Source organism: Columba livia, chromosome 15 (genome assembly GCF_036013475.1).
Source record: "Columba livia isolate bColLiv1 breed racing homer chromosome 15, bColLiv1.pat.W.v2, whole genome shotgun sequence".
NCBI classification, from domain to species: Eukaryota; Metazoa; Chordata; class Aves; order Columbiformes; family Columbidae; genus Columba; species Columba livia.
The window spans coordinates 4,356,322-4,373,052 of record NC_088616.1 but is presented as its reverse complement, the minus strand read 5'-3'; the positions used below and the strand labels follow the sequence as shown (position 1 = coordinate 4,373,052).

The 16,731-nt window shown below is 49.7% G+C and overlaps 1 protein-coding gene across 1 annotated transcript; it reads right to left on the bottom strand.

Moving 5' to 3' along the window:
* ARHGDIG (Rho GDP dissociation inhibitor gamma) lies at nt 1-4,458 on the bottom strand. The gene is made up of 6 exons (XM_065030714.1): nt 3,957-4,458; nt 2,630-2,812; nt 1,554-1,637; nt 1,401-1,477; nt 641-704; nt 1-545 (listed from the first exon to the last, which is right to left on the bottom strand). The coding sequence occupies exons 1-6, from the start codon at nt 4,027-4,029 to the stop codon at nt 346-348; spliced, it is 681 nt and encodes a 226-aa protein (XP_064886786.1). The 5' UTR covers nt 4,030-4,458; the 3' UTR covers nt 1-345.
* Nucleotides 4,459-16,731: the final 12,273 nt, after the last annotated feature.

Below are 16,731 nucleotides of genomic sequence, written 5' to 3'. Positions count from 1 at the left end.
TAAGAGACCAGTCTGTAGGGTTTAATGGCGATGGAAGAGCACAGCCTGCGACCAGGTGGCCAGCCGGGCACGGCACCGCCACGGCAGGGTCACGGCCCTGGGCCCAGCGATGGGGACACTGCGAGGACCAGGTGGGTGTCAGTGTTTTAAAAAAAAACCAGCAATTAAAAATAACTTTGGTTGCGAAGACCACGACTGTGGGTGCCCACTCGCTAAGGGACCCCCCACACACAACCCTTCACATGACCGGGGCAAGCACCGTGGTGCCAGTGAGGGGTCCCCCCAGGATGGCAGGCACCACGTCCCCGAGCTGGCAGTGGGGGGAAACCGGGGTGTGATGGGGGCTCAGTCCTCCCAGGCCTTTTTTATGCAGAGGCCCCACTCCCAGGAGAGATGCTCCGTCTTGTCATCGTCGGTGACGAGGGAACGGACGTGGTAGGAGCCCCGCGCCAGCCAGCCCCGCGGAACCTCCTCCGCCGGCGTCACCACCTCATACTCCTCAGCCCGCGGTGCGTAGCTGCCCACCATGAAGACATCGCGGTCCACTGGGCAAGAAGGGGAGAAGGGGGATGGGTGAGTGGGGCCGGGGTGGCATGGCCCCCCCACCCCCCACCAATCCCAGACCCCCAACCCCACTCACCGGGCCGGCCCCGGCGGTAGGTGAGGTGCAGGCACCGCAGCCCACAGACGATCTCCCTGTTCACCTGCAGATAGAGAGCAAAGGCACCATGGGTGCTGCCCCATGGCATGGTGCTCCCCGTGCTAGGGATCCCTGGCCTTGGGGACACCCACCTGTAAAGCCCCATACTGACCCCCCAGGGTCCAGCTTCCTGGGCAGGGTCGGGCACTGAGCAGCATCAACGGTGGCAAGGACACCCAAAAGGGACAGGAACCCTGGGAAGGCAGGAACCCCTGGGAGGGGTAGGGACCTCCAGGGACCCCTGGGAAAGGCAGGGACCCAATGTGGCTGGGACCTTTAAGAGGAGCAGGGACCCAGGGGTGGCCCAGATCCCCGAGAGGGATAAGGACCCCAAGGTAGCAGTGACCATCAGGTGTCAGTGATGTCGAAGGCAGCAAGGACTCCCAAGGTGGCAGAGACCCAGGAGGGCAGGGACCCCAGGGTAGGCAGGAACACAGGCCCTGGGGGTGAGGGGCGTGGGGCAGGGACGCCCCAAGACAGCAGGGACAATGGGGAAGCAGAGACCCATGGGTGGCAGGAGGGATCCTGTGAGACAGGGACACATGGAAAAGGAATCCATGGGGAGTAAGGACACCATGGGTCAGAGTGTGAGGGCAGGGACCCAGGGCAACAGGGACCTTTTGGGGCAGGGACCCTGGGGTGTAAGGGCAGCAAGGCAATGCCCAGCCAGAGGTCACAAGGCACCATGCACCCGCCTCACCTTGAAGGACACCTTCACCCTGTAGTCCACCCCCTCCTTCAGCACAAAGGCTCGGCCCCGCAGCACCTCCAGGTCTCCTGCGTGGGGAGACAGCCCATCAGCCCAGCAGCCTTTCCCCCTCTTCCTCCTCCCATGGGTGGCCCCACCACTCACCTGTCAGTTCCATGGTGATGGGCCCCGGTGCCTGCTCGCACATCAAGGTGAGCCTCGTCACCTGCACATTGGGCACGCTGGCATCTAGGGACAAGTGGCAGGGCACAGACCTTACCCACCTGTGCCCAGCCCACTGCCACTGGCACCTCCATCCCAGTGCAGCCGGGGGGCTGCCCATGCCCCCTTTAATGGCACAAAGGGCCATAGTGGCCATGGTGGAGGCGTTGTGAGCCAGCGAGTGCCAGGCAGGGTGCAGGAGACCAGGGGCACTTCAGGCCAGCCCCAAATTTGGCCTTCAGGGTAACAACACATTGAAGGGGCTCAGCCACAAGTAGCTCCCATTTGGGTGCAATGCTCCTGGCGTAGGCCAAGAGGAGTGGAGAGGACAAGGCAGCACATGTAAGCAAAGGTGTCCTTTGAGGCAGACACTGGCCTAATTCACCCCACCAGCCCAACCTGCACCCCACCAGCCCACTTGCACCCCATCAGCCTGCACCCCCCCCCCCAGCTTGCACACACCTCATGCACCCCACTGGTTTGCACAAGCCTCACCAGCTTGCACAACATCTCCCCAACCCTCATGCACCCATCAGCTACCACACAGAGGTCCTGGGCCCATGGAGCACCCCAGGATGGCCCAGGCCCCACAGACACTGAGGGCAGCACCAGGCTGTGGTACGTGGCTTCTGTAGGTGCCATGGGGAGCAAGGGACACTGTCTGGGCACTGACAGCCATGCCATCCCAGCCCCCGCAGCTGCTTGCTCCATCTCTGTCATCCCAATGAATTTCCCGGTCCCCTGTAACCGTTCCTATGGAAACTGCGGCGGTGATCCCGTAACCAAGGTAACTGGGGTCCCCGGGCAGCCGTTACCCTGTCAGCAGGGGGGTGCCGGGGTCCCTGCGCAGGCGGAGGGCACAGGCTGCACCTGTGGGCGATGCCAGTCAGGATGTGCCCTCCCTACTGGGGATGCCCCATGGGTGCTGAGGATGCCTGAGCTCCCTGAACCCCCTGAGGCTGCATCACCCGGTCTGGGTGCCAGGGTGCCCAGCTGTAGTGGGCAGCCCCCAGCCTTACCCACGGCAGCAGGGATGGTGCCCAGCAGCGCCTGCTTGTACTTGCGCAGGCTCTCGTCCCCTGGGTCCAGCTCCTGGATTTCCCGCAGGCTCTTCTTCTCTGGTGTCTTGTATGCCAGGGCCACGTCGGCATCCTCCTCCTCCTCCAGTGACAGCATCACCCCCTCCTTGTCAGCCATGATGTCTGCAGGGGACAGGCAGAGGCAGTCCTGCCACCCCAGGGACACCCCAGGGGACACCCCCACTCTTGTGGGCAGGGGGTGGGTGAGCTGGAGATGCCACAGTTGGATGTGGGCAATCCCCTGTGGGTAGCTGAGCTGTGCCCCTGCTTGGGGCCATGGGGACACCACTGGGCTTCATGTCCCCAGGGCCTGGTGGCACAGCTGAGACCTGAGGCTTTGCCACCAGCTTCATTTCCGCACAGTCATGGAGCAAGACAAGCTGGTGCCTCCGTGGTGTGCATAGCCCGGGGGGTGCCTGCAGCCCACCATGGCCTGCAGGTGTCCTTCATGCCCCATCACCCAGAGAGGTCCTAGTCACTGTTGCATGGTCCCCTCCAACCTCAATGGGAAGCCACCAGCCCAGTGTCCCATCCTGAACCACCAGTGGCTGCAGAGAAAAAAAGCCAGCTCTGGGGCAAATGGTGGTTCTGGTGGGTGACAGGCTGCCAGGGGGCACAAGGACAGGCAATGTCCCCATAGCCTCTCACTCTGCCCTGCCCACTACATCACTCCCCCACCCCCTTCTGACTGCAAGCACTGAGCTCCCCAAAGCCCCTGGAAACCCAATCCCTGGTGACACAGCACAGGGCAGGGTTCCCACTGTGCTCAGCCCCTGGGGCCACAGGGCCAGCTGTGCAGGTCCCTGGGGCAGTGGCAGTGACTGGGGCACGGAGCAGTGGCCCTACCGCACCTCTGGGTACCCAGCAAAGGCCCCAGCACCCCAGCTGGCACGACGCCGTGCGGCACTGGGCCACGCTGGCTCCCAGCCCAGGGATACACCCACCCAGGGCTTCGCCCAGCCCCCCGTGGGTGTCAGGACAGAGTGGCGTGTGTTGGGTGCCACAGGTCGGGCTGTAAGGTGGCAGAGGCAGTGGCGGGGGGGTCCCCCACCCCTACAGGATGCTCTGGTCCCCCAGGGCCTGGGGTGATGTTCACTCCTGAACGCACATGGTACCCGAGGTGATGCTCACCTGTTAGGGACTCGGGGCGATGCTCCCCCCGGGGCGATGCCCACCCCGCCGCCCCCAGGCGATGCCCACCCCCGGGGCACCCGAGCGATGCCCTCCCGCTGCAGGGACGCACTCCCCCGGCCCGGCCGCCGCTCACCTCGGTAGCACAGCGCCAGCCAGAGCAGCTCCAGCAGCTGCCCGCCGGCCTCGCACACATCCAGGCCGAGCATGGCCGGGCCGGAGGGGCCCAGCGCCCCCAGGGCCGGGCGGGGAGGTCGCTGCCGGGGCCCGGGGTGCGGCTCTGCCGATGTCAGCGGCTCCGCCGGGTCCCGCGGCCGCGCTCCTCCCGCCCGCTGCCGCCGTGCTCGGCGGTGCCGGCTGCTCCGCTGCGCTCCCCGGCGCTCCCCGCTGCGCTCCCCGGCGCTGCCCGGCGCGGCCCGGCGGGGCGGCGGCGGCGGCTCCCGCAGACGCGGCGGCTCCGCTGCCCGCCCCCGCCCGCCCCCGCCCCTCGACGCCGGGCGGCTCCAGCCCCGCCGCTCATGTGCGGTGAGACTGCAGTGAGCTCATCCGCCGTGCGCGCCCGCGCAGCGCCTGCCCGCGCCCGGCAAGCACCCGGTCCGCGCTGTCCGCTCCTTGCCCACAGCCCCGCAGCCTGCCAACACCTTGTCCCCAGTGCCCGCACCCTGCACGGATACTGCCTGCAGCCTCAGTTTGCTGCCCGCACTTCATCCCGCACTGCCCACACGCTGTCTGCACCCTGCCCACGCCTTGCCTGAATTGCCCACACCTTGTCCACACCCTAGCCACACAACCGTTCCGACTGCCACAGTGGTTCCCCCCACCGGCTGCACCTGGCAGCCCACCGGCTCAGCCCCCTGGGGGACCGGGGCCAGCCCTACGTTCCCCCGACCCGGCCAGCGGAGCCGCGGCCCCGGGCGGCGCGGGCTGTGGGGGGGCCGGGAGCCAGCGGGCCAGGCTGTCGGGCCCGTGGGCGGAGCAAGGGCTAGTCCCGGGTACCGGAGACGGGGCTGCCATGGACCCAGGGTCATGCCCAGACCCAAAGCATCATGCCGGATAAGCTCCAGGACACCCTCAGGGCCCTGCCAGCATTACCCCAGGGTCATCCTGAGACACCCACGGCATGATGCCAGGGTCAGCTCGGGGAACCTGCCAGGATCCCACCGGTGTGACTCTGGATTCATGCCTCAACCCCCGCCGGTGTGATGCCGGGATCCACGTCGGGACCTCCCGGGACCCTGCCGATATGACCCCGGGTCACGCCTGGACCGCCCCCCCACGGCCCCAGCGTGATGCCGGGGTCAACGCCAGGACCACCACGGTACCACACTGGCCTGACACGGGGGTCATGCTCGGACCCCCAGGCTGAAGAGGAGCTGCCAATTTAACGTATACCGTGATTAAGTTGCAAAGGACGTACCCATCATTAATCAATAGACATGACGAATGCTTTCTAAGTACCCACCAAAGGAAGGGGTATTTTTCAAGCCTTAGATTCTCTTCCATGACAAGCTAGAGACAGACTATTAAGTGACATATTGTTTAGAAGCAGAGTATTTAGCTTATGTTTAGCCAGAAATTAATAGGTGCGTTGTAAGTAAGAAACTAATCCATTACTTATGTAAGTGAGCACTAATTCGAAGAGCTGCGAACATGGAGGGGTCAATCAGGGGACACCTGAGAAGACCACCAGAAGGGCCCCCCGAAAGAGAGTGTGGTATCGGTAATGAGCCACTAGATGGCAGCAAAGACCGTTAAATACCCAACTCCATCTTTATGTAATAATTTCCTAGTAAAGGTATATTCTTTGTTAAAAATCCTTAAAAATTGTAATAATATGCAATAATTGTGCGAATATAAGCAATGCAAGAACATCCAGTCGTTGGAGCACTCGTGGAGGATGATCCCCAGAGCTCCCCAGCGCTGTCAATATAAGAATGCCAATTAAGAGTATAATTGACTCTGCTGTTAATTTATCCGTTTCAAGGCGAGATGTCGGCGTCAACGTCGGGACCCCCCCGGAACCCCGGGGTCATGCCCGGACCCCCCGTACCTGCTTACGCCCCACACACCTCAGAGAAGAAAATGGCTATTGCTTGCTCTTCCCTTTAGGTGGCATTTGTGCGTATCTATTAGGGACCAACTCAGTGAGCTACAACCATTTGCTTCTGCAGATCGGTTGCAGAGCTTTTATGTGTTTAACTGATGTATTTATTAAGTCCCAGCAACGTGCCAATTATTTGGGTCTTGTTTAAAAGCTCCTGATCAGTACTAAAATGGCTTTTACAGACTACAGCATGAACAAAGGTGTAATTTTTATATTAAAATTCTCAAGGTCATTGGGATCTTCAAGGAGAAAGAACAGTTGCCTCCAAAGTTGCTGCTGAAGGTTAGGCCTTGGAAACAAGTGCTGCAAGCTTGTAACCACCTGGGCTTTGGAGGTGATATACAGTAGAAAGTCCTTTAAAGGACAAGCGTTTTGCTCTACCCATTAAATTAATGATCCTGTTAAAAGTAGAGTTTTGTTCTTATATATTGATTGTTCCTGTGCATTGACTCCTCTATTTAATCGTGAAACTTTGCTTGCGTCTGTTCAGTCTGCAATTTATCTGTCTTCATAAAGAGCGTTAAACCAGGAACCTGCAGCTTCTGGTGTCAGGATGGTAATCCACAGAAGGAAAACGCTTTTATGTTTCTCAGGATATCTTCCCAAAATGTCCTTGAAATCTATTTTCTTTCTCCCTTAGGGTCTTTAGGAGTCACCTGTAGTGAACCGGAATAAGAGGATACCTTGAGATATGTAAGTATATACCTCTTCCATGTGTAACTGTTGCAATGTTCATAATGCATAAGTCACAGTAAGAAAAAAGTATTGTGCATTTGGGAGAGATGAACATATTTACCAATAATTTTGCTTAATGATGGTGCCCTTTCCTAGCTAACACTCCCCAGGTTTTAATGACATAGCATGGGTTTGCCACAGACACTTTTCCTAGGCAGTAAACAAAAAAAGATTGATGAAAAACAAATTACCAGGCAGAACATTGACCTCAGAGCAAAATCTCTGCAAACAGGGGGTACGACATGGACTGCTGCTCTGTGTTGTCAGATTAGTACAGAAAGCAGACACGCAGATGATTGTGTTTTCTCAGAAGACATTAAAAAGAAGAAGCAGAGATATCCTGGATGATTAGGAACAATTGTCACAGCTATATCAGGACATGTAACATAGCTGGGAGTCTCAAGAGAGTCCAGCCCATCTGTTGGAAATGTGCCGCAGTCGGGAAGATGACAGGTAGTGTATGAACCAAACCTTGCAACATGTCCCTGTGGGTGTCAGTGACAAATCAATCCAAATCTCTTGAGGTGCAGGACATTTTTTTCTTTTGCATAATTTCAAGTGAAAAAGATAATTCTGATGCAAAAAAGCATGTGTTTTAAAGTTTTAATTGTTAAGTAAGTCCTGATAGGAAGCATTTACTTGCAGTATGTGTCTTTGCTAATTGTGTGCTGTCCAGTCAGGACTCTGATCCTACTGCTCAGGGTGGTGGTATTTCAACACACGGTGTGAGACACATCCATTCCCAAGGGATCTTTCACTTGAAAAACAAAGCACTAGAGCAGAAACAGCAGAAGCAAAATGACTTAACCAAGGTCAAGAAGGTCTGCAGCAGAGCTGGGAGTGGAGTTCATGTATTTTAACACATGGAACAACTACTAGCCACAGGATGCACTGATGTCCAGTAGCATTTGGAATTGAGGATCTTTTAATCTCTCAGATGTATTGAGTTTATTTTTTGGGGAAATTTTTATTGTACCTGGCTTGTGGGAAGCCCTAAAATGTTGTGAGCAGTTGGTGAGCAGCTAAAGCCTACAGATAGGTTCAGATAATCGTGGCTGCTCCCTTGTGGAAGCAGATGAAAAGATGCTTCCAACATCTACATATTGAGGCAAGATACAATTCTTGCCATAAGATAAAATGCTTATAAGATGGCATTTTCCCTCTGTAGAAGAATCAGATCTCCAGGTGTTTCATAATATTCCATCACTACTTCAATTCACAAAGCTCTACAGTGGATTTAAGTAGTGTTTTCAAGGGTCCTGTGAAAATAAGACATCTGCTATTAATGGCTTTCAGAGCAGTTTGGCTCCATGGCTGTCTAGGTGACATCGGGAGCTGCCCCATCTGTACACTCCCATAACCCACAGGTCCTCCAAGTCACTTTTGGAACTGATTTAACTGTGTCAGCCTTTCTTTTTCCCCACTTTTTAGTGGCGATGTCTTCTGCCCCTGATAGCTATCTGGAAATCAGTTTACTGATCCAGGAGCGTTCGCATGCACAGCTGTTTGGCTTAGCACGTGCTCAGCACGATGCAGAGGAGTGTAATGGTGTAATAACACAGGGAGGCTGGATGAGTGCAACGAGAACCAGAGATGATGAAACAATGCAGCTCTGCTCTAAGATTGCACTGAGAATGCTACTGATGTTTTGAGCTCTGCAGGAGATAAAATATATTGACATTCTGGGATTGGAGATGATCTCTGCTTCATGAATAAGGGTATGATGAGGCCATGCTCCAAGAGGAAAGCAAACCAACAAAATAAAGCCTGCTGATTAATTTAGATAAAATCAAGACATAGATTTGAGGGAATTGCGTGTTGTTTTAATAAGGCACAAAACAGCCAGGTCCAGAGAGAGAGTTGTAAACTGAAGAGATGGAGAACCTGAAACTAATGCTGGGAGGCAATCTGGTGGCTATTGAAATGAGCCGCCCATGCAAGGCAACGTACGTTAAAGCCAAATGGAGGTTTATCCCTTGGAAAGAGTACATGAGAGTGAGGGGAGAAAATATATCTTCATTGAATACCATGAATGTGTCCATGTTTTTATAAATTTCTGTCAATGCATCTTTCCTGTGAAAGATAAAACAAGTGATCCCAGAGCAGGTATTAATGACCATTTTGAGCAGCTAAGAAAAGTAATTGGCATTTGATACTCTAGCAAAGTATGGAGTTGTGTATGTTTTGTAGTGGGTCTAACCTACCAGCCATTGCAGTTTATCTTTTTGGGTAGTAAATTCAGAAGCCAGAGTCCTGTCTTCTCTGACCTGAATAACCGACCACACTTTCCAGCCAGCATTTCTTACATTAATTCTAATTGCCTGTGATTGAACATTGTGCTTTGGAATTCAGAGACTCAATTGCCAATAAATCCACAATACCGATGTGTGGCCTACTTAGTGCTTAGTCGCATTAAGTTTGATTTTATTTTCGGTGTGAATGTGGCCGACCACTTTTTACACCTGGCATCACATTTTAATTTTCTTTTCTTTTTCTCAAATTTTCTAGTCTCAGATATCTCCTCTCCAGTTTGTTAATTATAGCTCATGAACAAGGTGTCTTTACTTTGAATATCTTGCTAGACTGAGCTCTTTCAGTTTCTCATAAAAATAATGGATCAAAGAAACTAAGGAGTAGATGTATAATTAGCTCTGAGATGACTAAACAGTGAGTTACAGCACGTCAGGAGGTATCAGTAAGGGCCCCAAAAAGAGGGAGCAAACATGAGTGGGTCATATCATTTTCTTATCCTGCTGCAGTGAGTCCAAGGAGCTCTGATGAATATGTATAGGTGGTGAAGAAATATAGGCAGGTGGGAGTATAAAGTGTGTTGTATTGTTTGCATTTTGTGTATTGTGTTTATTTAGCACAGTACCATACCAGGAATACCATGGTAGCAGCAATAATTAATAATCCTTCATGATTCAACAGAAAGTGGGAGAGAACTGTAAGAACAAAATGGATTCCAGCCCAACCACCTTGTGCAACTAATTTTTTGTTTGTTCGTTCGAGGATATTTTTAATCTAACCTTTAGGTGAATCTCTTTTCTGTACATGATTATTTATGTTTTCTTTGTTGTCTGCATTTGTCTGATTTATGTCTCCATTGTGTATCTTTAAATGCATGTTGGCCTGGTTCACCATGGCTGCTCATCTTTGTATTTCACTCTTAGATCAGCACAGCCACCGACCACGTATGAAGGGAAAGGAGGAAAAGCCCTTAATAAAAATTGCCAGCAAAGCAGCAAGTCATGAAAACAAAACTAGAGTTCCTAGACCTTTATGTTTTGAAAATCAGATGAGTCAGAAGAAGACAACATGAGACATATCTATTAGGGACATGAGTTGTCCTGTGCTCGCACCAAGGCGCAGTAAGTGCCACCTGCCAAGGTGGGTGAAGTGGAGGAGGTTGATGGTTACTGTTGTTATCGGCTACTAACTAGGATTGCCTTTCCTTCCCCACCTCCACGTCTATAAAACAACTTCTCTAAGAGCAATCATGGGATTTGAATTTCATTACTGCTGCTACATTTTGTAATAGCTCCCGACCGCACTTTCTCAACTGATAATTTAGTTAAGCTCTCTGCTGCTCATGCTAATGCTTCAGTGTGGAGGCAATGGAAAATTATTTAATAAAAGTTAACTCTGCTTTCATTTCATGGCTGTTATTATCGAATATTAGTCATTGCTGAGAATCATTGCTTGAACAGTTCTTTCTTATCATCCTCATGCATTTGGCTATCACCTCTTTGAAATGCAGCAGCCTCTTGGGTGGTAAATGAAGGCAGATTTCATTTTATTCAGCTGCACATCTTGAAAGCAGGTGTGATCTTAACAAACAGGAGTTATTGTTATTTCTGTGTCTTCTGTGATAGTTCAGCATAAAAAATGAAGTTTTAGTTGAAGTCTCAGAGATGAATGCCAGGGCTGAATAATTTACAAGTGGTTCTGTCATCAGTGAAGCTTGTTTCTCTCAAAATATGTGTCTGCATGATTCAGACAAAGTTGAGAAATTTTTTCTTGCTATTGGATCAGACATACCCTCTGCATCATATTCTATATGAATTTGTAAGAGCTGGAAAGAAAAGACTCAGATCTTGAAAAGCTTTCTATACATGTGCGTATATACAAATACTGACTCCAAAGGTTCTTCTGCCTGTTCATTGAATCAAAACTATGTGTATAAGCATCCAAAAGATTTTCAAGATGAATAATTGTGGTTTGAAAAGCCTCACTCATTTATTTTCTCCTAATATTCATTGGGTAGTGAAGATACATGCTATTGATGTTAATTGGCATGAAGGGGAATATCTTCTCTGTGTAAATGAGGAGTCTCTGAATATTCAGTGGACTTTCTGAGAAGTTAACAAACTTACCTAGAAATGAGAAGACATCTTCTCTTGTTATTTCTAAGGTCATCCCCACTCAAACCATTTAAACAGCAATTATTTCCTAAATGATAAAAGGACTTCCACAGAAGTATCACTGACTCCCAAGCCAGGAATTTCTCCAAGGGTGCTCCCCAGCCTTTTCATGCAAGTTGTATTGCGACTTCATGAGACAGGTAGCAAACCTGATGCAGGAAAACCAAATCTCCTATCGCTCAATTCCAGTTAATTTCTATTTGGAGTAAGATGTGTGGGAAGAGGTAATAGCTTTTATTGTCGAATTTAGAAAGAACAGGCAAACGTCTGGGTGCACAAGTATTTCTCAGGGGACAAAGTAAATTGTGGGATAGCTGAGTCTACCTGCCAGGCTGATGTCTGAGGTTCTGCTGGTTTCTGTGCCCCAGATCTCACGCTGTGTGTCCCCCAGCTCTCACACCGGAGCTCCTGCCTCCCCACAGACAGTCGGTGTGTCTGGTGCTGGTGTGGGATCATACGGGCTAAGTGGAGACCTATAAATGCGAAATGTGATTCCTGCAGCATTGTTTTAAAGGTCAGCCTGCCATATTTACACAGCAGGGTCGAGAGCGACTGTCTCCCTCAGATATTTTATGTGGACTAGGGGATTGCGTCCAGATATTAATAGTGCTGAATAAATAAAGCTGGGGAAGGTATTCTATCTCTGCAAATATTGCATCGCCTATTATGTTTATAATCCTATAATAAAAAGAAATTTTAGTACGAAAAGTGGGCACATCTTCAATGTTATAGACTTATGGGAGTTTTTAACAATTTCAAAGTAAAATCCCACCCTTGTAGAGTCAGACATCTATAGGGGTAAGGTCAGCCTGCCTTTTCTGACCAATATAGCACAAACACAAATAACCTAAAGATTAAAAATTCAGGTTCCTGAACTGTAACCCAAACTAAATCAGCAGCAAAGCCATTGGAAGGATTTAGTGTATTCAAATACCAAAAGCATTCACAGGTGGGTTTTTTGGTACATTGTTTTTTTGGGAGAGGTGAGAGAGAAGGAGGGATCTTCATAGAGGGCTTAAAAAGAACTAGGGGGTTAAAAAGCATCATTTGTGGCTTTCAAAGGGGCTGTGGGATCTTGTCCACTTCAGAGATATGTATTCCACAGTGGCTATCGGTGTTGGATGATTCATACAGGCCAAAAATCCTATTAACGCAGGCATTACATATTACAAAATTCCCCTTGTAGATATAGATCAGCAAACTACAAGAACACCAGTAAATAATCACCAGACCTTAGAAAAAGGGTAAGGATTAAACTCATCCATCACTAACTAGCACATCTGTAGCAAATCCACAGAAAGAGAAAGAAAAAAGGAAGGGGAAGATAAACATTTTTATCATCTTGTACTTGCTCTTCGTTTATTACTGAGCGTGTGAAGGGTGAGTATGAGTATCACAGCTGGAAGCAGAGAGAAATGATAAAGTGTAGGGTAACCTTTTCCACTTTTTGGAATGGATCTGAGGCTTGTCGAGGAGCCGGGGCTGTGCCTGGTGGCGCGGGCTGCTCCCCACAGGGAGCCGGTGGGCTGAATCCTGCCCCTTGCTGTGCATTCGCACGATCTGTACTTATTTTGAGGTCTGCCGGTGTTGCAGCAGAGGATTTGGTCTCCTCTGAATGATTTTGTACCATGTATGCTCAGCAGCACCCGTGTCTGAAGCAGAAGCAGGGTCCAGTGTTCCGTACCTTGCCCTGCACACGCCAGTGTGGGGCAGCGAGCACTGCGGCTGCAGCTCTGCGAAGGACAGAATGCCTGGTCTGGACCCAAATTCCTCCCAAATGAAAGCCTCGGTCCTGCTGCTGGCTCGGTGGATGTGCTGCCATTACCTGAGCCGAACGGTTTTATTTAGCACCTGCTGGTATATTTACTGCTAAACCCCATTTGTCTGGTCTGTGTAGCAAGAAGCGAAAGGCTGTCAGGACTGGAAGGAAAAAAGTATGCTGATGGATTTGCGGGGTTCAAGAGTGGCTGCAGAGGAGGTTTCTTGCTCGTGCAGGTGACTGCTCTGCCCTACATCACTGATATATGGAGAAGGTGGCTTCCCCAAGGCAGAGAGGACTAGGTAGGGGTTTGTGCAACAGCTGCAAATGTGATTTCATTAATCTGTCCTCTTATAAAGTCCAGTGGAATTCGGTTGGCTCCAGGTATTTCTTCATGGACAGGATCTTTACTGCTGCAATAATGTTGCCCTTCTGGCTTACAGTGACACCTCCCTTTATTAGGACTTTGTAATCTGTTTGTTTCCATCACTAAGCATCCCCTCATAAGTATGACAGTGTGTTGCAAAGTGTTCTCTTAAATAACCAAACCTATAGCCATAGCAATAAACGAATTAGGAATGCTTTATGGTGCAAATCCTGGTTTTCATTGTGTTTTTCCAATTACTTTGTAATTCACAAGGTTCAGTAGCTCACAATGGGTCTCCCAGCCTTTACTGCAAAATTGCACAGTTCTGCTGTAGGTAAAATTACGGGATAGAAAACTCCAGCAGGAAAAGTAGGTGCTTCACTTTCTCCCACGCCTTCCTTCCCATGGCTCCCTCCTGCCTTTCTGAAACCTCTGTGTTCTGCTGTGGCTACGAGGAATGAGTTTTTGCCACTGCTGTTGGGTACTTCAGAGAGCTTGGTGGAAAATCAAAGTGAGGTGGGACTTGAAGTGTCACCTTTCTAACAGCTGAGGGTCCTTTGCAGCTACCAGGAGGAACAGCCCTGTGGTTTCTGGGGGTCTGCAGGAAGCATCAGGAGAGGAGCCCAGCATCCCCACATCTGTGCTGATCAGAGGAAGCTGGGATAACGTGCTTCAGTCCTTTCTGAGAACATCTGGAGAAACAAGAGGCCTGCTCATATTTTGGTGAAGTGTTTTTTGTTTGGTTTGTTTGTTTGCTTTATTCCTTTTTTTGTTTTGTTTTCTCTCTCATCTCTCTGTTGCTATCTGAACACTCTCCTGCTGCTCCTGCGCTGATTGTTCCAACAAGAAGAAGCAGCCCCGCAGTGAGATCATCGGGAGCCGCTTTATTTGCCAGAGCCAGATTACCACGGTGTAGCAAGGAAGAATAAGTTTATTTGGAGGAGCAAACAGTTAACAACAACTTCTACAAAGCAGCTCAGGCTTGCTGATTCCTAAAGAAAAAGGGGTGAAATGGGACGATGCCACTGAAGTTTGTACCTTCACAGACCTCAGGGAATTTGGTAGAACTCCAGAGATGGATGACTTGTTCTAGTTACTATGCAGGTTTCAAAAACAGTGTGTGTTTCCACGTGAAATCAATACAACTTGCTGGGAGGCTTTACTGGCTTCCACAGAAGACCCCTGGAAGTAATGGATGGGAAAAGGGGGAGCAGCTCACTAGCAAGAACAGAGACACTTTGAACAGGGGCGAAGGAGCAGCAAGGGAAACCCTGGAATTTGGCAATGAGACACTTAAAATCAATAAAACAGAACACTTGGCAATGAGGTCACAGTGAAAATGACTAATTGAAGGGGTCTGAGGTGGGGTGGTGTAATTAGGTCATTAGATCCAAGGCTGTGGTCAGGCAATAGCATTTCAATTTGAAGGAAATGCTGGTATCTGTTCCCAGCCTGAGGCAGGAGAAACAGGCCCAAAAGTGAATCTGAGGAGGGGAAAGTCCCTGCCAGATCTCACATGGGCACAGCAAATCAGGTGTGTCCTGCTGGAAACAGCACACTGGGGGCTGAGGAGATGCCAGAAGAGAATGGCAATTGTTTTTCTTTCTTTTTCATCATCACATTTTTCAGGAAGAATCAGGGGGGAAGGCAGTGCAGAAAATCCTCAGAGGAAGTAGCAAAACCACCGTTTCCAAAACTAGGGAAAAAAAGATGAAAACCAACCTAATTCACCTGCTTGCACCTTGTCATGTCTAAAGTTTACAAAATCTGATCTGAGTGATTCTTACTTGACTGTTTCTAGTCCTGTTCTCTAAAAAAGAGTAAACATAGAACAATTTTGTTAAGTGTCCGGAGTGCCAAAAGATCTATTTTAGAAAGTTCAGCCGTAAGTTTAAACATCAGGGTAATTTTAAATAATTCAGCTTATTTTACAGATGTTTTAAAGCAGACCTGAAAAGAACAGAGGATTCCTCAAATTGCTGAAAAATCTCCTGGACATAATGTACTGACTATCTCCTATGTCAATTTCAGAACATACCATTGACGTGATGGCAATAAGCTGCTTTCCAGTCTGAAGGAAAAGGTGCAGGTTCATCCATGGCTGGTGGATAACACAAGAGGAAGTTGCCTGCTGGTCTCCAGAGAAATCCATCTGAGGTGTGGGTAAGCACTCTATAGCCTCAGCCTTTTAAATACACAGAAACATGAAATTCTGGGCAAAGAATGAAGCTCACATGATAACCCGTTTCTTTTTCTCTCTTAAATTTTCCTTTCTCATTTCATCTTTCACTCCTTAGAAAGGGATATGTGTATTTACTGTAAGAACTGTGACCCTTAATCAGAACAATCTAAGTGATAGTGTGGTAGTAAGTGTGACAACTGTACTCGTGAGATATGATTATTTACTACAGGCACACTGGTAAGAAAATGTTTGTATAATAATAATTAGAGAAACTGAATCCCTTTTTGTCATAGTAGCCACGAACAGCTGCATGTTACAGGATATGAACAATTGTTCATATTACATTAAGCTGAATTTAAATACTTTTTTTGGTGAACCACATTTATTCTAAGATAATACAGTTTTTCACTCAGTAGTTCCACTGATTATCAAATAGAGATCCTTCACTTACATGTGTACTGGGCTTTTATACATAAAATAATTGTAAGTAACAAGCACAATAATATTAGAGCTAACAGAATTACAACTGGATGAAGCATCACATTCAAAGTTTCTGTTGTGGTTGATGACCATCCAAATAGGGTCTTCCACTTTCAGGCTTGGCTCCTGACCCCAGCCTGTCAGCAAGAGCCATGCAGATGCATGCAGGATGGTTCCCTTGCTGGGTGAAGCTTGTTGTCCAGCTCTGCCTAACACCATTAAGACCCAGAAGGTGGTACTAGTGGCTCTAAGAACAGTATTTGGATTAGTGTAAGCTAAGAAAAGTAGAAAAATATACTTGCACCAGCTCCCATTAGAGTTGTGGAAAGAGTTCTGTTCTTACAGGACTTTGTGGATGGATATGCTCAGCTGCTGCTTGGCAATTTCTACATTGCTCTGTGCTTCAGTCTCCCCATTGGTAAGTAGGTCTGGTCTCCTTTGTGATCTCTGGGTAGACTTTGATTATCCCCAGGTCCCACCTGGTTGCTCTGCAGCTGAGTTTGCAGCCTCGCGAAGTCGGAGCTCTGGTGGGAGCCGTTCCGACAGCCCGTGACTGACGCTCTGCCGGATGGCGCTCCCCGTGCAGACGTGCTCTCGGAAAGCAAGGTCAGCTGCCACCAGGGAAACTACAGCTGTTTTTCTACTTTGATTCATTTTTTGGCTTGTGGGTACATTCAGCTTGGAGCGATAACAGATCTATTAAATGTTGAGGTGCCACATGAGGCAAGAGAATGGTTGTGCTTTGTGCCTGTGTGCGTTTGCATAAGCAGGTCAGTGAATCGCAGAGGGGCTGCTCAGGTGAACAGCAGCTGTATGAGTGCAGCCTGGGCTGCTGGAAATTTCTGAGCTTTAAATCAAGA